At 39.8% G+C, this 24,174-nt stretch overlaps 1 protein-coding gene across 6 annotated transcripts in view; it reads right to left on the bottom strand.

Moving 5' to 3' along the window:
- Window positions 1-24,174, bottom strand: part of MTOR (mechanistic target of rapamycin kinase) — a 66,878-nt gene that overhangs the window by 5,022 nt on the left and 37,682 nt on the right. For all 6 annotated transcript variants that reach the window (XM_056330786.1, XM_056330787.1, XM_056330785.1 and 3 more), the window contains 22 exons: window positions 23,076-23,215; window positions 20,411-20,511; window positions 19,564-19,679; window positions 18,129-18,206; window positions 17,613-17,720; window positions 15,401-15,526; window positions 14,897-15,028; window positions 11,331-11,446; window positions 9,892-10,009; window positions 8,909-9,115; window positions 8,177-8,277; window positions 7,796-7,892; window positions 7,044-7,142; window positions 6,333-6,455; window positions 5,499-5,681; window positions 4,737-4,871; window positions 4,266-4,440; window positions 3,910-4,045; window positions 3,059-3,206; window positions 2,230-2,352; window positions 1,683-1,765; window positions 80-152 (listed from right to left, as the gene is read on the bottom strand). In XM_056330786.1, the coding sequence (XP_056186761.1) occupies window positions 80-152; window positions 1,683-1,765; window positions 2,230-2,352; window positions 3,059-3,206; window positions 3,910-4,045; window positions 4,266-4,440; window positions 4,737-4,871; window positions 5,499-5,681; window positions 6,333-6,455; window positions 7,044-7,142; window positions 7,796-7,892; window positions 8,177-8,277; window positions 8,909-9,115; window positions 9,892-10,009; window positions 11,331-11,446; window positions 14,897-15,028; window positions 15,401-15,526; window positions 17,613-17,720; window positions 18,129-18,206; window positions 19,564-19,679; window positions 20,411-20,511; window positions 23,076-23,215 (2,718 nt within the window). The remainder of the gene's footprint in view (window positions 1-79; window positions 153-1,682; window positions 1,766-2,229; window positions 2,353-3,058; window positions 3,207-3,909; window positions 4,046-4,265; window positions 4,441-4,736; window positions 4,872-5,498; window positions 5,682-6,332; window positions 6,456-7,043; window positions 7,143-7,795; window positions 7,893-8,176; window positions 8,278-8,908; window positions 9,116-9,891; window positions 10,010-11,330; window positions 11,447-14,896; window positions 15,029-15,400; window positions 15,527-17,612; window positions 17,721-18,128; window positions 18,207-19,563; window positions 19,680-20,410; window positions 20,512-23,075; window positions 23,216-24,174) is intronic.

Raw genomic sequence — 24,174 nt, 5'->3', positions numbered from 1 at the left:
TGGCTTATAGATTCATTCCTGTTCCACCAAAAAATGTGAAGCATTACAGAAAATTTAATGTCCAAATACAAAGATTTACCTCAAAACAGTCCCCAAAGTCGATGTGCAGGATCTTTCCACTCAGTCTGTCTAACATCAGATTGGAGGGATGTCTTTGATGAAGGAGTAGGAGGAAAAAACAGGGTGACAGACCATTATAAAAACCCAAAGTAAATCACAGCAGCTCCAGTCTAAAATGATATTTATCTTCATGAACAATAACAGCCAGTGACAGCTTGCTTGTCTGAGATCTTCAATCTCGGGATGAAGAGAATAGCTTCCTGACAGTGCATCTATCACATTACTTTTGCAATTACCTCTCAGGAGTTAAGAGACCTTCTCACCTTGGGAGATAAACAACCTATTGGACCAGAACCATCAGTACATTTCTTGGCTATGAACATTTATTTTTCAGTTAGAATATATTTTTTTTACTTATTTTATGCTTTATCATTTTTTAGTATAGAAAAATGTAATGAATTATGCTACAGGTGAAGTAATGCAAATTGGATTACCACCAGAAAAGAACAGAATCAATCCAGAGTAGGACTGCTGCTATTCATGCTGGCTTGTTCCAATCTTCTTTTAATTCAGTTTTCAATTTATAATTTCATTATAAAGACCTTTAAGTCCAGGAATAAAAGCTTTTCTTATGAAAACATTTGAAGGTTTAGCTGGTTTTGCATTACAGAACTTAAATCTAAAACATATTGCCTTCAGTAAGTATTTTGGAAGTTATGATATCCCCTTTTGACACTAAGTCATATACTAAATCAAACATTTGTTCATTTTATGGTTTGGGTTTTTTTTTTTTTTGTTTTGTTTTTTTTTTTTTTTAATTTGCCCAGTCCATTTGGATTGTACATACTCCCTGTCAGAACATGTCTGCATTGCAAATTAGAAAAAGCACTAAGTAATAGTTAAACCAACATCAACTTTCATTTGTTTTAAGTCTCGAGCAGTCTTTAAGGAGTATTTATAGGGACTTCATTTGTCTCTCTGACAACTGCTGTGAACATACATAGCACTAGAGTTTCCTGCTTCAAAGAATAAATACACCCCAGGCAAAAATGTACATTAAATAAGTAGTGCAACCGAACCCATCTGGAGGGAGATTCAGACGACCACTGTCACTAAATACTTTCTGGATTTCAATTTTCTATTCCAGGGAACAAAAATTGATGCTTGATCACAGTGCTTCTTTTCTCCCCAAAAAGGTGGGGGACTGTACATAAACAGTCCTAACAGTCTTTGCAAAAATTTGCCATCTCATACACATGAAGCACACAGATTGGTGTCAACAATGTTTCTGTTTTATAGAATGGATGGAGAAAGAATTTTGCCACTTTGTGAGTGAAAGGAAAGGACAAAACTAGCGCTTGTGGTCCTTGAAGTAATTCTGTCTGTACTGTCCTCCCCAAATGGAAAGAACTCTTATTTGTACTCAGGAAACACAAGCCCTACATCTCATGTCTGCAGTGCTGAAAATACCAGCAGAACAATTAGGTCCTGAAAGATGGTAGCATTACAACTCAGCAATAACCACAATGAAAGTTGTTATCCTAAGACCAGATCCAAGGAACGAATTGATAGGCTTACACAGTTTGTGCTTTTATTTAAAAAGCCTTTACAATTTCACTTACCTGTCCCCAAGGCCCAAAATGTACCCAACCATTGACATCACAGCTAGTGAACGAGTGTAGTTTGTTCTTCTGTCAAACCACACCTGCAAGTGGAGACAAAACAGAAAAAGCCAAGCAGGTATGTTGCATGTGTCAGCTTATATTTTAATTTATACACTAATTACTTGCATTTTGCACAAAGTAAAACCATGACATGCTTAGGTGCAATACACTCCATAAGCCTGAAGGGGTTCAAGCATCCTGTGGCTTTGAATTTGATGTCTAAGCCAATAAGAGTTTATAATCTGAGGCTCCTGCTTTTCTCTGCCCATGCACAGTATGCAGAGCTTCAGTCTCCAGTCCTGTGCTTTGGATTTCGCTCTGGCAGCCATTGAGATCTGAACTGTGTAAGGCCCCTTGCGAGGGGACACACGTGTGGATTCATGTTCTGCAGTGATTCACCCGGAGTTTATGATGAATAAACACCATCTCTCATTCATTCTGCAAAGAAGGTAATGCCACACCACGCTGATTGCCAAACACAAGCCATTACACGTGCTGAACTCACCTCTGAGCTTGGACTCTTCAACCACAGCAGTTTGGCAAGGTCATCACCAGCTGTGTTATTGACAGCATGTTCAAATACTTCTACCTTCTGCATCAGAGTCAGGTGGTCATAATCTGGAGCCATCTATAATTGAGAAGTGACATCAATTTCAAAAAGCCACCTCCAGTAATCCATAGCTGTACTATGAGAAACACTGTAATCACAAAAAAATTCAGATCAAGATTATAATGAAATTGTTTGTAGACTGACCAGTATGTTCCCAAATTCAGTGAGATGACTGCCCAACAGTGAAGAACTAATTTAAAATGGGATAGCAAGTGATTTAGTATCCACAAAGTAGGCCATAGCCATATTTAAATAAAATACTGTGAAGGTAAATATGTTTCAAGAACCATTATCCAAATAAGTCTTTTGGGTTGGCACACACTTTCCTTTTTGGCAGGCAATTCCAGCTTTTGTAGTAATGTTCAGTTTCTCCAGTCTCTCTAATTTTGGCCCTGTTGCTTAGACACAATGTTTGTAAATGCTAGCAGCATGGCACCCTGTGTAAGTCACATCATAGTCACACAAAATTCCACATTTTTGTCACCAGATGGTAACAACTTGTGGTCACTGGTAAAACAGGAAAGGAGACACAAATAAACATATGGCAATTTTTACCTCTTGGTAGCATTTTATAACTCTTACCTGATATTTTTGCATTTATTACTGGTACCAATAACAATCAGAAAACAGGCAAAGGAACAACAAGCTGTGCACCATTACTCTTCATTAAAACAGTGGACTCCTAAAACAATGTACCAAAACCTCTGCCAGCTTTGCTCTTTACCCTCAGCATGATGCGATGTTCAATATTGAGCAGGATCTTTTTCTTCTCTCTGTAGTCTCGGATGAGTGCATGCAGTGTGTCACAGTGGGGGACCCAACCAATCAAGCCTGAATTTGTAGACAGTGGAATAACAGCATATCTCTGGATGCTACAGGAAAAAAAAATCAGAGCTCAAATTGTTGTATGCTGTGAATTATTACATTTTGAGATGCTTAAAACAACTACTACTAAATCTGATTCTGATTCAAATTGTCTCCTTCAGTACTTGCTCTGTTTCTCTCCTTTTCAAACAGACCTGAAACACCCATTGGGTTAGATTGCTGCCAGATAAACTACACACATTCTCAAAGCTTACATGTTTTTCACTGAAAGACTGCTTTCATAAGGTACACGTTATGTCACCCACAATGATCTATTATTTGCACATGACATTTGATATGTTCAGGCTTGAAAGACACTGTACACAATTGCAGTCAGTAACTATTCACCAAACCATTTAGTGACTATAATAAAAAATCCTTGACAAAACCACCTGTTCTCAGGCTAATGCAGTGCTCAAGGTATCTTGAAATAGGAGTTGCCTCAAAGACTATTTATGAGATGGAATTTCACTTAAATAAAACAAACAATCCCCTCAGGATACATTTCCTCGAAGTTTGAATCCTATGAATGGGTTTTTTTCCTTTCTTGCTCTTTTCTTTCCCTTTTTTTTTTTTTTTAAATGAAACTAGTTCCAAGATTTGCCATTTCCTTACAAACCAGCTGGTTGTACCAAGGGTTACTTGGAAGCTGCACCTACGTAGGATGTTACTTGTGCTTTAGCACATCCAGTCATTGTGCACAGCACATACCTGAGGTTTTTACGAAGAGAAGTTGGGTCATTTGCTAGCAGAGTGTTGACCAACCCAAAAAGCTGCATCACTCTTTCATCTTGGCGAAGGTCTTCATGACCTTTCAGAAGGAATACAAACTCATGCCCATTGCTTCCTGTGAAAGAATGAATACACAAAAGTTTACTCTTGCTGAACAAACAGACAAAAGTAAATACACCCAAGTGTAAGTAAGTGCACCCAAGAACTGGAAAGTGTGGCAGTCAGACTGACCAGACCACCAAGAAATACCTCATCTGAAAGGAAATCCTGGAGAGGTTTTTACCTGGGAAATACACAGTTTGACCTAAAAGTAAGCAAAAACTGCTCTCTCTTACCCATTAATGTTAACTTCCTGGGCCGCTGCTTGGAGGTGATGACCTGCAGTGAGGGTGCAATGGACTGAATACGTATGATGGGCTGGTTGGGATCATACGTTCCTGGCACTGCCAATTCCAGGTCCCGGCACATTAAGAGTTTTGGTGACACGTACTGTAGTTCCAAAGAAGTGAGCTACCAAAACCAAAAGAAATAAACCCCCCTGAATGTCAGTTAAATCTCACTGAAAAATCTGAAGAGTTCAGGCTGTCAAGGGACCTAGACCAGTTCAATCAGTTGACAATACTTCAGACACTTGCAGCACCAAAAAAAGCGCTGCAAAAGCAGTGAACTTGCACCAAACCACATGCATGTATTTCCACCATAGTAGTGAATCTGAATGTTTTGAATAACCAGAAAACATAAACCAAAGATTGGTATTGACAACTTGCACTGTAAGACCCACAACAGAACTGTACCTGTCCCCCTACCTGAGGCAGCTGCTTTGAGATACGCCGAAACACATGGTAATAGAGATCCCAAGCCTGAGTTAGGTCTTTGACATTTCCCGATTTCATGTACTTCCTGCACCACTCCTGAGCTTCCATTAGATCTCTGCCATAGGCCTAGGGAGGAAGTGAAAAACACTTCTACAGGCTACAGTGGAACAGGTGGAGACCACTTAATACCTACAGAATATCACAGCCTATTTTCAAATTGCATTACAAATACTTGATCTCACCTTTTTATAGCATATTGGAATTAAATATCTAGAAATTCCTGGATGCAAGACATGCACTGAGTTCATTAGACAATGCTGCTCACAAATAGATTTCATGACAAAAAGCGACAGAATGAATAGCATTACCCTTTAACTGTAGGCTCACAAGCTCAAATTAATTCTTTTTGCTGGCTTGAGAGAGGTCATCTCTACTATCTGTGTTAGTGGCTATCATGAAGCAAAGCAAAGCATACTGGAGTTAGAAGAACTAACAGCAAAGCAGTTTTATGTTTTCCAGATCCTATCAGACACCCAGCTGATATAAGATTCCAGGGCCATCTGTACTGGCCCTTATAGTACTGTAGTCACCAAAAGCAATATAGATCTGAAGACAAACGTCAATAATGAAGCCTGCAACCAACATAATGAGTCCCAAGATATTTACTCTTGGTGTTAGATGGCAGAAGCCCTTGTAACACATCTGGTGGCTGTCCTGCCTGTTTTTGTGGGCATGCAGGCCATTTGCTGATACCTGATTGAAGGATGTCTCTTTCAAAGTCTGAGGCCCACGCTCCATCATTGCATGCAGTGGTTCCAGCACCTCAAACATTCCCTTCACATTCCTTTCTCCAAAATACAGACGAGATGCTTCTTCCAACCCTTCGTGCCACATCTCATGCCACAGGATGGCTACACGGATTAGCTCTTCACTCACCTGGTTTAGGACAGGAAGAAAGATTAAACACCTAAAAAAACCCCACTCTGACTGTATACTGACTTACAAATGCAAAACTACTTTCTTCTCTAATGATTATGAAATTATTTGTTGCTGGCAGCTAGAGGGAGCCATAAGAACTCCCACAATGCTGTTCCATTTTTTTTTCTGCAAGCTGATCAGGCTTTTCTAATGTTGTTTGTCACCTTTGACATTTTCTATATGTTTGTGTATTTTGGCCTGAAAGTATTACTCATTTATTCATAAAAATCTTTAGCAAGTTAATGAAATCATTCTTTCCATGCTATTCTTGGTAAGTTTTGTTTCCATTTTTCATTAAGCAAAAATATTTCTCTATGGAACAATGATTCTTCATGTATTTCTTCTCAATATTTATTCATAAGACGACACAAGAACTCAAATGTTTGAACATTATGGTCCTTTTTAAATTAAAGCATTCTCTTGAAATTATACTAATACTGTAACTTTGACCAATTGCAAAAAAAAATAATCAAATTAGTTACACTTGAACAAAATTAACAATAGTTACTTTGTGCTACTATACCTGTTACTATATACTAATAGTCACGTTGTGTCACTATACACCCATTCCTGAAAGACAATACACTTTGTGGTATGCCAAGTACTCACCATCATTGCCTGCTGCACCAGAGTGTTACTGTGCTCACACATGTTTTTCAAGATCTTATTTGCAGCATTGTGGCGAGCAGTGGTTGTAGATTTAGAGGCCACAGTCAAAGGATAGATCAAAGCCTACAAGGGACATCAACCAATAATATTTTAGAGCCACACAGAAAACCTATGTAAATTGAAAGACTGGCAAAGCATTAATAAATAGCAACCTTAGGCTAGACTATAAAAAGTAAGCTTGCTTCTGGAAAGAGGTGATAGGAATTTGCTATTCAATGTCTTCCAATCTGATTGGAGACTAACTCACTGAGTAGCAGAATAGCTTTAAGAGCCTGTATCAAACTGCAAGAACAAAAATGTGGTTTTAGTATTTTGTGATTTTTCACATTGTAGGAAGAAATTCAGATAAAATGCCTGTGAGGTCACCTCTTAGTAGTCACTTGATGAGATTTAAGAAGGTGACTTGCACTGCCCAGTATTCTGTTAGACTGAAAGAACTTCCCCTGCTGCATGGCTCATCCACCTCTTCTTTCCATTTTTATGTGAACAGTTCTGAGGTGAAAGCAGCAGGAGCAGAAACAGTCCCCATCCTCACTATCATCACCTGCTGTGACTGTCAGTGAAGGCATCTAGACTAGGTGAAACAGAACACAGGACCTGCCTTAACTGGCTATCGGTCCATGGAAATTCCTCCTCTAAGCCAAAGCTTACCTGGGGATGGTACCGTCCAATATCTGTGAGGAGCTGATGAATGAGACGTCCTACTAATGGTCGAGGGGTGTCAATTCTTGCAATAAGCTGAGGGATAACCTAGTAGTAAGGATGAGTATAATAAACATCCCTGTCACCTCATGTGTTTAGTTCACAAGCTGTTCTGCCCTCTGCTAGAGACCTTACAGTCTCTAAAGGAGACAGAGTGTGCCACCACTCATTTTTGATATGGTCAGAGGATAACACAAAGTTCCAAACAGCGTCAGAAATACAGAACAGCTCAGTGAGATCACAAGTGTTCTGTGCAAAGCTGTTACACAGGATCCTCTTACGGAAAGAGTAAGATGTGTCTTGAAGTGTAAAGCTCAAATAAGAAATAAAGCCTTTTTTTTAATTTACAAGTCATTCTTCAAGGCAATCCTGGAAATAGACTGTCTGAATAACATCAGGGCAGCCACAGTGGTGTTTTATACTTGGTCACCACTGCATTGGTATCATCTTCAGTTTAAAAATTTTCATTCTTTCCCATTCATATGCACTAATCTGCATAATACTACAGAAACGCATTCAAGAGTGTTTCTCATGTCTCTGTTCAAGATGCTTTTTAAATCAGTTACAAATAGTACTGTACGTTGCTCTCAATACACTCACCTACAGAAGACTGTTTAGAAAAGAATCATCATGGATAGCACGTAACAAATCCCCAAGCTCCCCCAGAACTGAGATTTGTCTTAGCCCTTTGTGTTCCTTACCTGCAGCCAAGTGTCTATTTGAATTGCTTTGACTCCTTCTACCAAAGCCTCATTCACATCAGGCCAGTGACCATAGTCAAACCATAGAGTAAGGACTCTGAAAGAGAGAAATATAATTTTTAGGAATGAAACAAAATTAACCATTTCAGTCAAATACCTTCAGATCCACTTAAAGGTGACTCTTCTTACCAGAACCTATGGATAGTAGGATAAGGGCTAATGCACCTACCATAAATTAACTTGAACTGAAGCATTTACTTAGTTTAACCACAACAAAAAAAAAAAAAAAAAAAAAAAAAAGAGAAGAAACAGGTTCTACCTAACCTTAAACCATGTGCCCTTATCAGCTAGATTTAATTTACTGTGTGCTTTATTATGTACCTTAGAGTGTCTTGCAGGTTGTTTCCTCGAGACAGAGATATGGATCGGAAGAAGCCCTGGACAGCAGGGACTGTGTACATCAAGAGAGTCTTGGATAAATCCTTTTGGAATGAAAATTGCTGCATTAGTTCTACACAAATGCATCAGTCCACAAGAATCCTAAACTCAGCAAGGGGGAAGAGGAAGAAATATGTGGAAACATAGACCTAACCCACATTATAGTTGACTTCTGCTCATACTCCTCACAGGACATGTATCTTCTTGGAATTCTTGTTTTGCTTAACTACACACAGGTCTTTCAGCCTGGCAGGGAACATATTGTGAAGTGTTTCTATCATTCAGTTTGTTGGCAAAACTATGGACAGCAAAGAAGCCTAAACACTACAACCCTACTGTAACTGCTAAAGTAAAAGAGATTCCTCAGTCTTTCATGAAGGGCTTAAGCAGCAGAACCTGTTAATGCACACTGTATCACCTATGACAGCCATCCATGCCTTTGCCTTAGTACACATCTAACTTAACAATCATTTGCATTAATGTAGTCCTCTTTCCTTAACCTGAACTTCCACAGTTTTGCTGTAAGCTATGATTATATATGTTTATATATACTTATACACACATACACAGCTTCCACAAGTCAGGTATGCGTAGTAGCTTTTTCCCTGCCATAACATTTTCCTCCATCTAAGCACTAAGTACCAATCTCTCAACATAAACAGGGGAGGAGGGTACCTCAGTGACTTTTTTCTGCACTGGAGATGGGATGGGACTGTTCTCTGTGCTCTCTGCATCACTCTCACTATTGCTGCCCTCTGTGTTAGCACTGGTGATGCTGGCTCCACTGGCATGACGTAGTTTTTTCTTCTCATCTCTGGCCTGGTTTTGATGTTTGTAGTGAAGCACAGCTTCAAAGTTCATCACTGCCCAGGCATGCCAGGCCTGCCAATAAGAGAGAAGAAAAGTCAGAAGGAAGAGGAATCCTTTCTGCAACCTGTACTAATTATCAGAGACAAAAATCCAATTGTTTTAAGTCTGTGGACAATAGTAATACCCTGCAGACAACACAAAGCTTTGCTTTCTCTAATCGCTTGTAGTTTTAACTGTCTTATTATCTTAAATAACACCATGGTGAGTTCTTGGCCAGGAGTCCCCTGTTGGATATTATGGCAAAGGATCTCTGCAGCAAAAATTAAATCACATCCTATCCACATACACCTTAATTTTTCAAAGTTTAAGATTAATATGTTAGGACTAAGGGAGGTGTAATAGGAAAAAATACAGGAGATGGCTGCCTCAGAGAAGATCTGGCACCAAATATTAATTGACAACCCTGAGATCTAAGGTTCTTTGAAGAATTAGCAACAAGGCTACTGTCCTAGTTCAAGTATACCGAGCAAGCACAAGATAATTTTTTTTCCATTTAGATTATCCTTTCTCCTTCACTGTCAACTGACAGGAGAGAGAGTCCCAAAACCAAGAACAGAAACTGAATTGTGGCCTAGTTTTACCAGATGGATAAAATTCTGAATAACAATCTCATGGTTGCCTCAGGTTTCTCTGCTTTCTCCATTGTTTTTTTTTTAATCCTACTTGCAGCAACCAAGCAGACAGTTACCGGATATCTTCCTATAACCATCTTCCTTTCCTGTAGTATGGGACACGATCACATTTACTGATCTCTCTGCAGTGGTGCCTGGAAGCTCTTCCTTACTGACCTTGTACCAGTTGCGATCATGCTCTGTTGCAGCACTGTAGTATTGCAAGACTTTGGGGATGGTACTCTCATTGATGCCTTGTAGGTTCAGCTGCCACTCACCCAGTTTCAGGAAACACCTGGTTAAGCAAAGGGATTATTGACTCAGAACTTACAATGAAAATGAAGCCTGCTGGATTAAGAGGCAGACTTCTTATCTGAAGTCTGAAAGACATTTCATGCAGCAAACCCACTCAGTAAGCCTCTTCTGTAGACTGCAAGCATACGTGTTAACATGTCAGGTTCAAAACACCTACATCCTGCTTGTAAGTGTGGAACTAATTAGTTAATGGTTTAAAGTTTTAGGGGGGAAGGTAAGGGTCAAACTGTTCCTCATTTATATCAGCTATAAAATAAACGCAGGAAGTAGCTAACAGTAGCATCAAAAGACTTCATCAGTACTGATAAAATGCACACAGCATATGTGCTGGCTAGCTATACTTATCACCATATGAACTAGCCTTCTGGAGAGAACACTGTGACAGAACAAACAGTGGAAACACAGAGCAACTGCTTCTCCCTCAAGCCAGAACCCCATTAAGTCATCCCCTCCCAGAGGAAAGGAAAAACAACATATTTTTACCGCAGCAGGGTGGGGCTATGAAGGTTTGTGTAAAGCTTAATACTTTGCTCCCTCAGCAGGCTTTAAACACCACAGTTACACAGCTGTCCTTTCTATATTTTGTGTTTTCCAGAAAGCATTGTGCAAGAAAAATATTGTGCACAACTCATTACTAATTTGTCTTCCACAACAGTCACTCTGAAATAAATGACGGTGTTACCAAGTTCCCATTCTTATAAAAGCAAATTCAGTGCACGCCTCCCTTGAAAAAAAGAAAACCTTAAATAGTAAGCACTATGCAATTTTTTCTTTAAATTGGAACCAAGAGATTTGGCACCTCCAGATCAATAGAGGAAAATGGAGATTATAAGGTGTGTTTTTAATGCACCAATAGTTTAAGAGACCATCACGTGCTGGGCACCTATTGCCCAAAGCACTGCTGTTGTATTGAGGGCACACGCTGCCAGCCACAGATGTGCCAGGCATGTGAAAAGTGTTTCTTTCCTACTGACTGGATCTCCTGAAAACCAAAGAGATAGCCACGCTGAGAACTCTGCTTTCTGCCAGTGAGCCACAGTGCTGGAAAAACACAGCCAGCCGCCAGTGACAAATACGACCTTCTTTACGCTGATGTATCACAATAACATTTACTGAAAATTAAATCATAGATAAGAATGTAATACCGAACGGGTCTCTACCAGCTAAATGAGAAATTCCCTGTTCCTTTTAATCAAAGCACGCGCCTGGTCTGAAATGTGTCTCCTGCATGGACCCTGCAACCTCAGAAAGACATCAGTTTCACTATATAGTTAAAAGGTGTCCAAGGACCAGGTGCTGACCGTGCCATGAGCTTGTGGAGTTCCTGCTTGTGCTGTTGGTCCTCAGTAGCAATAGCATGCTGTGCCTGCTGCTGCATTGTCTGCACGAAGTGCTGCATGTGCTGGAACGCATCAATCTGTAATTGGATGATGGTTGCAGTAAGGACCACAGGGGTTAAATATAACTTCACAAGAGAGCAAGACAATGTGGAAATAAATTTTCACTGAAAGCAAAAAAACCACAGCTTTATTTTCTTTCAAAGATTTTGAGCCATTTACATCCCTCTAAAATTAGTTTGTATGCTACATATGCAGCACCAATTAAATGAACACATTAGAAATTGATGTCTCAAATCTGCTACATCAAGGAGCAAATAACTGCATCCTTCCAACATTAGGCACACCTTTATGTCATACATACAGGCAAAAGCATGACCAACCATAAGATAAGCTGACATTGTGCTCTGATGTGCAAGAACTCAATTCTGGCAAAGTGACAACATCACCTGTACAAGAAAACTTCAGCAGCAGAGAATGTCCTGTTATGGCTCATGGAGAGTGAGATTCTAGTAACAATATAGAGATGTCTCATTTGTAATTGAGCATGCACATCACAGACAGTCCTGCAATTCCAACAATCAAACAAGTGTTCATAGCTTACAAGCTGCATCTGACTAGGTCACTACTATAACAGAAAGGATCACAAATCTAGACAAGTTTGTCTATAATACGCTATGGCCTGAAAAAACCCCCACCAAACAATTTGAGAAAATAACATCTGCAGGAAAAACTGCAGTTTCCTGACCTTCCCTCTTAATCCCTCAGTTTTAGCTAGGCTTACAGTACACACCAATGGGCTGTGTTGTTTCAACAAATTGAAGTCTAGATTTCTCCTAAGGTTGTTTAAGTACAAATGTACATTGTTCCTTTGTCATCAGATTACACAAGGCAGTAATGCTAAAGCAACTTGCACTACCAAATTTTGAGGGGAGACTCTTTTTGAAATTCCTTGGAAACGATTATGGGGTAAGACCACCTGAAATTAAAAGATTTAAGAAAAAAGTATGCATGCTTCACTGGAAACAATTAAGAGTAAAGCTCTTGCAAGGTCATTTCAGGTCAGAAACTGCAGAATATGCTATTAAGAGTCCAATTTACTTCTGTTTCATCTACAGAAATGGGCTACTTTAGAGTGAGACAAGAATCACCTGAGCTGAAATACCTCATCTATCCCATTGAAATGTCAGCATGCACAAGTCAATTGTCAGGAAAAGGAGTATTAGCCCAGGGTGAAATAAAAGAAAGTATCACACTATTAACATTAATAGGGGGCATTCCACAGCTTGTAACCCAGATAATTGAAGGGGGCAGGTGGGAAATAACAATCTTATGTTCTGTTATGTCAGACATTTGTCAAAAATAGACAAAAAGATATTGCCAAGCAGTTAAGTGTCCCTCATATCTAGACAAACCCGATCTGCTCTTCAGTTTCCATTAATATTGAAAACTGATCAGTATAAACTGACAGGCAGAGCACTTAAAGAAAACTTACTGCTTTCAGCCTTAACAACCAAATTCCTAAGTTTGTATGTAGCCTTGTTACAGTGTGTGTCTGCAGAATGCAGCTGCTGGCAAAGGACACTGCTAGAGGAAATGCAATAAGGTTTACTTAAGAAGGTTAATAAGGTTTACTTTAAGAAAAAATTGTTGTGCAGCTCTGCAAGTGCTATGCGGCTGGTTCCTGTCTAGATGTCAGGTTTTCTCCTGCTGGATCTGTCAAGTGCCAAAATGGCGGTAAGGAAAACATTTTAGGTCAACCAAGCAACCCTGAACTCCTCAGCTAGAGAAAATGGTTATTTCCTACCATACCAGCCTACCTCAGTAGCTTATTACTTAGGATACTACATCAAGTGAACACACACAGTTATATAAAACTCTGGTCTACACACATCACTAGGTATAACTACGTATTATTTAGTTAGTAATAGTCATTCAAATAGGACATAAGCATCCACCCAACCATGTAATGCTCCTGGCACCATGAGAATTCCCTAAACACTTTCAAGTGTTTGTTTATACCAAGTACCAAGTCTCACTCCAGACTGCAAACTCTATCGTACCCCAACACAGTTTCTTCTGCCGCAGAGCTGCACCTTTAACCATGAATTTCAAAACTAAGCATCTACTTTCCAAGTGCCACAAAGGACTAAATCATTCAGTCAGCTCTTCCAGCAGAAGAGAGCTCAGAGAAAGGATCGAGACTTGCATGCAGATCTACGATTAGTGCTATCTTGGGTAAAGTATTTGTCCCTCAGCACTGTACACAGCACCCAGTTCTAGAAAGTAAAAGCCCCTAAACAGAGAGTTTATGTACTGTATTTAAGTAGGAAATCATTCAACAATTTAGAGGTGATGATTCTAACCACATCAGTTCCTCCTTCTCATCTCTTCTGCTTTCTAATGTTTTTTCCCCTGTCTTCATGGGCTCCACATACTCTTGCATCAGTTTATTGTAGATACATTCTCTTCCCCCACCCCCTTAATCTTTGTGCCTTCTTTTATTCTGCTTTCTACAAATGCACCAGTTTCCTGCATCTTGTCTTGTTTCTTTATCATAGGTCAAACACAGAGCGTCCACTTTCACTCAAAGAGCAGGCATAGAAGACCTATATATTTCTTGGGTCATTACTGAAGAAAGTAAGAGACCATTACACTGTTTTACAGAGCCAATAGAACAAGGCCTCACCAGCAGCTCCTTCTGTTTTTTAAATTCAAATAAAGAAAAGTTAGGTCATGGCAATGTTCCCATAGCAATGGCTCTGCTCCAGTGCTGGCAATCCCAAAGACAGGAAAAATAAAAAAGATGTGGAAGAATATGAGGATAAATGGAGGCTTTAATGTATATTAAAAAAAAAGATAAGTTATCCAGTCTGGAGCTTATTGGATTTGATTATGTAAATTCTCACTGTGTTGCAATGTCAAAAACATTCACCCTAGGCTCTTTGGAGCCAAATTATTCCCATGACAAAACCCTATGTACTTTTCAGCTGTCTTTCAGTTAGAAATTTTCAGTGATATCCTTAAGACTCAGTTCTGCTCAGCAACTAAGCACAAACTGTTCAGGATACTTTTCTAAAACTGGTAATAAAAAAAAACTTATTTCCCTCTTTCAGCATGTAACCCTGACCACAGGTACAGGGCGGAGCGCTGCCAATCAGAACAGTGGACAAGAAGTCAAGTACCAAGCTTACACAGTAAAATTCTGGTGAGGATGGAAGAGCTACCATTGACCATTAATCCTGAGTCCATCCCTTGGGTACCTGATACTGGTTTAGCAAAAATAATCTTTCCACGCAGGAAACAAAATTAGGGCCAGGCCTTCCCTGTCACCACAGAGTTTTAAAGGAAAATGTTAAAAGCTTCTCTTCTGAACAACAATAGGGAAAGGGATTAGTTATTCTTTTTTAGGTGAGCAAAAATAAAACCTTCAGCCTTGACTTTTTGCTGTGGGGATTATAAAGAGCTAACATGCATGCCGCTGCACAAAACCTGAGCAATGAAATGTAGAGTACTATGTTCTTTTGTACCTTACGGGCGCTCTTCCACATGTGTTTCATGTACGCGTAAGTCACTTGGGGATGTACTGTTGGCAGTGGGTGATCCAGCTGTCGAGATGGATCTACTCCCAAAAGCAGGACAAGTGTCTTATGGGCCAGGGCCTGGAGAAAGTTGCAAAGAGAAAAAGCAGGTTAAAACAAGTTCATTCTTACCTCTATTTCATACTGGTCATAGAACTGCCTGCCACTAAAAAATACCTTCAACCCTCTACATAAAACACAGACATAGCAGCCTTATTACCACACCCTGGACTCGTAAGAATACCATATGCTAAACCGTATGTCTTCACTGGGATCTGAGTGTTACATTCTCATTTCAGTAGCCAACAGAGAGTGCGAAGTCTCTGTTTCAAGTCTTTTTGGTAATAATTCTCACAGTAAGTGTTGAAATAGGATTGTAATGTTCAATGATAACAAACCTCGTATTCTAGATTTGACAGATTTTTTTAGAGGGTAAAGCTTGATAATGCTCACCAGCCTCCCGCTCTTGCCACACAAGCTGGCATACTTGAGCCAAGTTCTCATGTCCTCATGAGGATTCACAACAAGAGATCGGACCATCAATATTCTTTGCCAGTCTTCCACAATTCGTTGACAGCCCTGAGAGGAAAAGGAAGAGAGAACTTTGTTAGTGTTTCATCTGAATCTACTCCACAGAGCCATCAATTCAGAATCCAAAGGGACTTTTCCCAAGATGGAGAGACTTCAGCACCCATAATTCACAGCAGGCCAATATTACAAACTAGCTGGCTATTTCTTTAGCACTGCAGCGTGTGAAGAAGGTTAAGTCCTTGACTTTTACCCTCTGCCGCCATCTCTGTGTTTGCAGTCTAATGAAAACCTCTAATGGCAAAAGAAGAAAAGCTTCTAAAGCAGTAACACATCCAAAAATCAGGAAAGCTCTTCATGCAAGAGAGTCAAGAGTTCTGTAACCCTTATCAACCTAGTTTTAAAGCCTATTTTTGATTTAAACAGTGACAAATCTCAATATGGAGATGGTACAAAAGCAAACGGTTGGAAAGATACATTTGCTATTGCCCTTCTCCTCCTTGCATGTGTTGCTTTTAGAGTCTGGCATGAGTGAAGTGATATTCTGCCAGAAACTCCAGTTCCAAACGCTGTGCTGCTTGTGCAAGCATTGTCTGGTTCTTGTCTGTCTGAACAGAGAGGCACAACAACATTGTCAGTCAGAGCAGGATGAGTCTGTATTTCAAAAGTTCAAGGATGCTACAGAGAAGTAGAACTGTGGAAGACACAGTAACAACCAAAACCATGGTGATTGCTGTAATGGCCAAGTACTTCAGGGTAACAGTGATCTACAGTCCTATCGATTCAGAGACGACTTAGACTGAGTTTTGAGGTAAACAAAAGAATTTCTGATGGCAGCAAGCACCTTAGCACCAAAATATTTAATTCTTTCCCTTTTTTTTTTTCCCAGAATTGAGGGCTGGGAAGTTAGGCAAAGCTTGCTCCCTAACACCTAAATAAACCTCATCTGATAGGCATTTTAAAATTATTAAACAGCAGCTATAAAATGATCAAGAACTGCATGTACTGCTTTCACAACTATAAACAGCTAGCTGTATTCAGACATTACGCTTCCTGTCACTCAGTTTCTTCACCCCAGTGGAATGGTCCTGAGCTTTTCCAGACAGGAATACAGATGGGAGACTAAAAGCTTTGTCACAGTTTCCCAAACAGCTAAAAAATATGCAGCAGCAAGAGCTTTTCGTAAGGAGGCAGATACTGCAGTCACAGTGAAGAACTCTGAATAGGGAGAAATTCTTCCTCAAGCGTATCAAAATTTGGTATAATGAGAGCATTTTTACTCTTATTATGCCTTTCCACCCCCCCACCCCCCCTTCCCTTCCCTTGCAGGAATCACCTCTTTAAACAGTATTCCTACATGTACTACTTCATCTGATGATGTTCATGCTCACTGTAGGAATGCCTCTTGTAAGGAAAAAGACTCAAAGTATTTGGCTGATTTAAATCTTCAGTGGTGCTTTGGATTTTTGCTGCTTACAGTAAGAAAGGCACAAAATTCTCCTTAAATACAGGAACAGCAGCACTGCTAAAAGTCTCTTTTAAGAGGACAAGGCTAATCACATCATTAAGGATGGAAAAGACCTTTAAGACCATTGAGTCCAACCATAAACCTAACACTGCCAAGTCAACCACTAAGCCATGTCCTTAAGTGCCACCAATCAACTGGAAATGTTCTTGTAAGAGGTCAAAAAGGAACAGGACACTTTTACAGGTATGTGAATTCTCAGGCCAGTTTTCCAGCATTGTGAGAGAATTCACTTCTTAAAATGCAGCCAGCCAGGTAAAAAGTTCAAACTAGCCTTATCCAAACCAGTATTTCCAGGTGTGATCCAACAGAGAGATTAGCATCCCTGGAGTTGTTACTAGTGTCTCCATTCTGTACACATCTATTTTCAAGGCTTAAATCACCCTACTAAAGTATCACATCAGTAGACACCAAAAAACCACAACCAACCAAACTAAAACCTCAACCAACCAGGACAAACACAAAGGAGACAGAAAGCATGCAGCTGTGCAAGCATATCTGCTATTGGGATAGAGAAATGAAAAAATTTGCTGAGCCATCACACTGACTTGAAAAGAAGCTGTTCATGCCAACACATCAGCATCTCCATCCTTGATCTTTACAAAGGTGTACCTGCAGTCTTTCCCACCAGATCTGGCGGATGATCTCACGGCGTTCTGGTACAAGTTTATACTGGATAACCTCTTCCAGCTCTGACAGCATCTGGCAGGATACCATAGCCTGAAGGAAACAATCACATTCCATCCCAATCACTACAGAACAAATCTACCTATAATTAAGGAACAGTATTTTGGCATCAAAATCTTAAGTACATATGCTGCCCAACAGGTAAAGGACTGACTGCTATATACTGGTATCTAGATGACCTGGTGATTCAGCTTTCTAAATGTCAATTTTTTTATTTTTTATTTTTTTTTTGGGTAGTGGTGGTGGGAGCTCACTTTACTGTTTTGTCCCAAACTGCTCCTACAAAGTTGTATTTCTTATCTGACAAGAGCCATTCAGCTTGTAGGCCTACATAGGTCTTGTATTTGGCACAAGTGCTACTCCAAAGTTCTATGCAACTTCTAGAAACAGTCTGAAGAAGCAACGAGAAGAATGAAGGCTGAGAGTTACCCAGTTACTTACCCCATAGGCTCGACTGTAGCTCTCTCCGGCCATGGCAGTCAGCTCAGCATCTAGCAGATCTCTGGCTTTGTCAATGCACTGAAATAGAGCAAGATATCGGGGCAAAAGTGGTATGTTTTATCTAGAGTCAACTGTTGGAACTACTATTCTTCTGTTCCATTTCACAAACAAAGCTGGCATTGTTCCCATTCTCCAACAAGAACCACAAAAGGATGCTATCAATATAAAGAATTGACAGGAAAACAGTGTCCAGGAGCAGATACGAGGGTCAAGGGGGCTTTATCACCTGCACAGTCTGAGTTTGTCCTTCTACCAAATCAAAGTTTACAGTATTTCTAATACTACCATCACTGTAGAGATCACTATTAATAACATTTATAAAGGAAAAGGAAAGTTCACATTTTAGTGCAAGAGAGCCAGTTACAAAAAAGCCTTAAGAAATGTATCTTGATAACATACAATCATAGAAAATAGCTTTCACTGTTTTACATGACCCAATAGGTTTTTATGAATTTTACAAGACAGCAAATTCCATTTCTCTTCCTCCAACTAAGACATGCCCTTCGAGCATGAAATAAATCCTGCTCTGGTTCCCGCCATTATATAATCTCTCATGTATAGTTTTTCCTGTTCAAAATGTTAAAGGTTAATCACAAACCTTTGAATGCCTGGCTAATTTTACTGTGCACATCACCCAAAAATCTATGTATGGGTTTTGACAGAGCAGACTGAATTACTCCTTTATCTAAGTTGGCAAGCCGGCACAGAATTCTGAGAAATGGTACTTGAGCTTCCTTGGAAAGTAAACAACATGTTTCACATCTACAGAGGGGAAAAAGTCGCTCTGCAAATCTCCTCTGTGACAAACAAGCATACCAATACGGTTCTGTTTAATAGACTCATGTCTTGCTTTGATTTCTCATCTCAACCTAAGAGTCAAGATTTATCACAGCTACCAGAAATATTAGAGGAAAAGTTGTGGTACATGATATATATGCACACTTCACTGAAAAAGCTGCAACAGCAGACGTGCACAGAACACCCATGAAGAATCTTATGCATGTCTTATGCCATGAATGCCTTTTATCAAGCAGTGCCTTGCAGAATGGAACCTCTGCTGACATAACCCTTGTTTATCATCTGTCTAGAAAACAGACATAAAAGAAGCCTAAGAATGACTAAGGCATTCTTACACTCCACAGCACTGGACCACTACTATCTGTACATATATTCACTGTTGCATTTCTGGAAATACAAGATAAGCTCAGTCACCAAGGTCTAACACATCAATGGAAAAAGGTTATTGGGCAGTTCAGAGGTTATAGACAATTGCTTTAAAATAGTATGTCTTTCCATATATATGTATCTATATATCTCAGTATAGCCTAGTTCATCTTAAACTATGTTTTGGAAAGCCAACAAGGAAGACAATTACCTGCTGGGCCAGTGAGAAAAGGTCCTGATGAAGAGCCAGCACAGCCCTGTAGAAAGCACCATCATGGGTATCTCTTGGTATCATGCACGTGTATTCTTCCATGCTATCCCACTGACCTGCAGAGACAGATATCCTCAGTAACACAACAGCCTCTCTGCAAGATAGGAACAGAACTATGCTACAGTGTTTAGATATCAGCAACTAGTGAATGCGGTGTGGTACTTCTACATTTAAGTCAGCTCTCTGACAGCTTGTCTTTGGCAGACACAGTCTGTGTTATATACAGTAACTGTATATATACATATACAGAGTTACAGACAAGCAAAACCAGGCATTTTTCTCCTAAGCAAATTGTTAAGCTCATGGAAAAGGTTCTTGCATTCCTTGTGATGAAAAAGGAGGAATGCTGACATTTCCAGAACATTTGAAAGAATTAGTGTCCTACAAAGGAAAAGCTGAATTTCTCTCAGCAAAGGCTGGCAGACAGCAAGTATTTTATAAGCTTCCCTAGTAAATATCTGGCCACAAATCTGAGAAATATCATTTATCTCATTTCAAGTCTGAACTATGTTCAATTTAAAGCTAAGTAAAAGGGACCTGCTAAGCAACTGATTATCTGCTCAGACCAATAAGGCAGTCTCTTGTTACTTGAAACCACACTGGAAGACCTTATGTAAATGCAGGTTTACCAAAGGGCTTCAGTGTTGAAATGACACTTACTTCACAACATAAATACTTCTGTTCTTTGATTTTCCTGTTTCTTGTATTTTGTAGTCTGAAGCAAGTTAAAACTATCTGTGCTTCCATGTTGTGGGCTGTCATATACTACCACACAAGGACACATTACCTAGACCCCAGGCAGCAGCAGCAGCCATCCTAGCCATCTTAGCTTGAGTTTCATCATTGACCTGTGTCCACTTTTCACAGCATTGCTGGTGGAGCTGTCCCCTAAAAAGAATCCACAATTCTTGATCAGCAAAAAGCCTCTTTTAAGAATTCCATCTTTTTAAACAACCATTTTCCACAGATGACAGCCAACCCCATTGTTCTTTTTATATAGAGTGGAGAACAGGATTCTTCTCCTCTGGCCGACTCAGATAGGCTAGTCTGATGACAACAATCCTATAATCAGAAAATAATTTCAAGGCACAATTTGACAACACAAATCCAGACAAAAGTTTGCATTTGTCCCTCAGCAATTAGTAATGCCTACTTTACACACTGAACTGTCGGCTCCAGTCTACAAATAGAGAAAAAAAAAACATTCCCAAGGAAAAAAAAACCAAACCACCACCAAACAAGGGATACTTAAATTTTTTTGCAAGTGTCAGTAGAAGAAATATATGATCTGAATAGGTGTGCGTGGCTTCTGCTATCAAACATTTTAGATACATGCATCATCAAGTTTGAAGACAGAGACTAGAGAATCGTTGCTTCTGTAACCTAGTATGAAGACTTGTCATGGCAATACCTCAGAGGGGATCTGAATCTTTCATCTCCAGTGGAGAGGAAGCATCAGGATTTTTTTATATTATTTCTTTCAAATCAACTGTGAATGCTCCATTAATCAAACCCATTACTGCGGGTGCTGCAGTTCCAAAATTTCTCAGGCTGGATACTCTGTAGCAGTGGAAGAGTTGCCAACTGTGAGGGAGGCCAGCTTGTCTTTTCTACTGTCATCCCCTCCTCTCCCCAAAAAGATAAGTTAGTCAAACAGAACCAGTGGGCTGCCACAGGCAAGACAGTCATTCTGACAGCTTAATAGCCCAGGAGGAAAAAAAACCCAAACCAAAACAAATGAAAAAAACGGCCAAACTTTGCAACAGCAGTAAACCAGGACCTCATAGATACCAATAAAGTAGTATGGCTTTTGCAGACATAACTACATTAGAAGATTAATTAGAATATTTTGGCTGTACTTTCAAAACATCACTGCACAGAGTACTGAAATAATGATGCCACATAATATCAGTTCACCATATTCTGCCAAGCAGACTCCAGCAGCACAAGTAGTCAAATTGAACACCACTGAAGAACATCAGCAGCCAAACTATGGAATCCTCAGTCTCACTCAACATGATGTCTCTAGTCAGTTGCAAGGTAGCAGACAGCACTTTGCAAAGGCACTTCTGATTTGTAAAAAACATCTGCATAGAGACGGAGTGCAGTTCCACAACAGCAAGCACACAGATCTTTGTGAGATCGTGATTGCTTTCATCACTACAGACTATTGATTGATGCATAGTATCTAGCTCCAACAGGAAAAACCTACATCCTTTTACAATGTGTTTGTCACTGATATGTGAAGAAGCAGGAGGTTCTGAGAGGACACTTTACACAATACATGTCCTGCAGGAGGGACAAATTCCATAAATCCCAGGTGGGAGCTGCCTACTCCTAGAAAAGATGATTGAGAAACACTCTGTAAGAGGATCTGTTTTTCCTGCTGAAAAAACTACACCCAATATGCTTCACTCTCATCCAGAAACAAAAAGGGCAGAAAAACGCTGTCAGAATTCAGTTTCTCAAACAGCTCTATTTCTCTAACAGTAACATGACTTTAGTGAAGAGGAATCTCCTTACAGTGTGCCATCCCATGGGTTCACGTCAGGACCCATCAGAAGAGTGCTCTAGTGACACGAAAACTTCAGTGGAAAGGCGGAACCTGGACCAAATCACACATGCCCCTGGGTAGAACTGCATGCTACAACGCACAAGATGCCTTCTCCAATTATCTTCTTTGAATTGAACAGGGAGAAAATCAGAAACCCCCAGTTAACTAGCAAGCTGCAAGTTGCTACCAGCTTACCCTCTACAAACACTTGACTCTAATCATCAGTTACATGTTGACAACACATATTTAACACAGGGTTTGAAACACCAAATGTACACAAAGACAATGCTTAATGAATGCAAAAAAAAAAGTAATAATAAAAAACTCAGCCATCTACAAGATGGGCAAAAGGGTTCTAAAGTGGAAGTAATTTATTTGGCATAATCTTACACCCAGGTAACTATCAGGACACAGACAAGTTCATTAACAGTTGTGCAAAAGACCATATATTCTGGATAGGCGCAGGTCTGACCATGAATAAATACAGAAATCTCTCATGTTTTAATTAGAATTTAAAAGGGAGGGTCACAACGAGCTCCTTTTATGATTGTTTTTGACAAGTGCTCCCTAATTAAGGTTTCCTGCGAGGTCCCCACTATTTACAAATTCTTTCTGTGTTAAAAATGGGGTTGATCTGATTGTAAGACTGCAGATTCTCTTTCAGAAAGATCACAAACTTACCAGAGGGCCCATCCCATAAGGCTTAGGGATGTTATTACCAATTCTGACTTCAATGAATGAAGTGAGCAGTCACTGGAAATACTCAAACTACTAAGCAAGCAGGAGTAAATAGGAATTCAGACAAAAAAGTTTCACCTGGATGACAGCATCCAGAGAAGACATATGCACTGTTTTTAAAGGCACCATTTTCCTCAGTCTTCAGTCATTTCCCACTTACCATTCACCAAGTGCTTCCAAGCAGCGCATCCGTCCTAACATCAGCTCAGGATCATCTTTGTTTGTGTCCATCTTCTTGTCATAGGCCACCAGAGCATCTTCCCATTCATGAAGCTTTTCATACCATGTAGCCTGAATTTCCTAAGGACAGAGGGGATCAGAATAAATAGCAGGATTAATATTTATCATTCTCTATTAACTACCGCAGCTTCTCCCGAAAATTTCTGTGCCCATGGTGGTCACTAAGCCCTTTTTTCATTCTAAATACCCTCATGGACTTTTGCAATACAGAGAAAAGCCTTGAGCTACTGCAAAAACAGGAATCCTGAGTATTGCTCAACCTGCACAGAAATGAATTCAGGTTTACCAGAGGAATCAATCCAACATCATCCTCCTCTTCAGTGTCAGTAAAATACGAGCTCATTAGTTGATGCTTTTCTTTTTGGAGAGGGGAGTGAGTGGAACAGGAAAATGGTAAATCTAGAAGATATTCTACTTGCCATTGTTGCACATGCTCGCATTTAAACAAGAAAAACAGCGCTGTGTTCAGGAATGGAGTGACCAACTGGAAAAAACCCAATCCCCAAAAGCACACTGTGCATCTGGCTACCGCTAGGCAATTTTTTATTACAGCAGGTAGCATGATGTTGGGGTCTAATCATAGCACTCAAAAGGAAAGGCTACCGTTTGTAACAAAGACTTTAAAAGTAAGCCAAGCAGTGATCCTTATCAGCTGCACAAACTTTTCTTCAGTCTTTGTTTCCAATTTTCAAGAAATGAAATGCCTCAATATATTTTCCATACTTATCTCTGCCAATGTGCTTTTCTGCTCAGTCCTTGGCAGCTCATGTCTTGCTTGACACAGGCTCCAGAATAGATTCTTTTCCCAGCCCTGTGGGCAGGGTCAGTATAAACCACGCACTGCATACCAGGTCTTCCACTTAGGACATTTATATACCAGTCCTTTAACTTCTCAGCTCAGTCATAATATTTCAAGTTCCTGAAAGCAGAGCTCACAGTTCCTCTCGATTTCTTTTCACTGCCTATTCTGGCAAACTCTGTGTTTTGAAGTGCATTTACTGCTAGAACTACATTACTGC

This window comes from Falco biarmicus, chromosome 3, assembly GCF_023638135.1.
Source record: "Falco biarmicus isolate bFalBia1 chromosome 3, bFalBia1.pri, whole genome shotgun sequence".
Lineage (NCBI taxonomy): Eukaryota > Metazoa > Chordata > Aves > Falconiformes > Falconidae > Falco > Falco biarmicus.
Note: the sequence above shows the minus strand (reverse complement) of the source record. Positions and strands in the feature narration are given on the sequence as shown.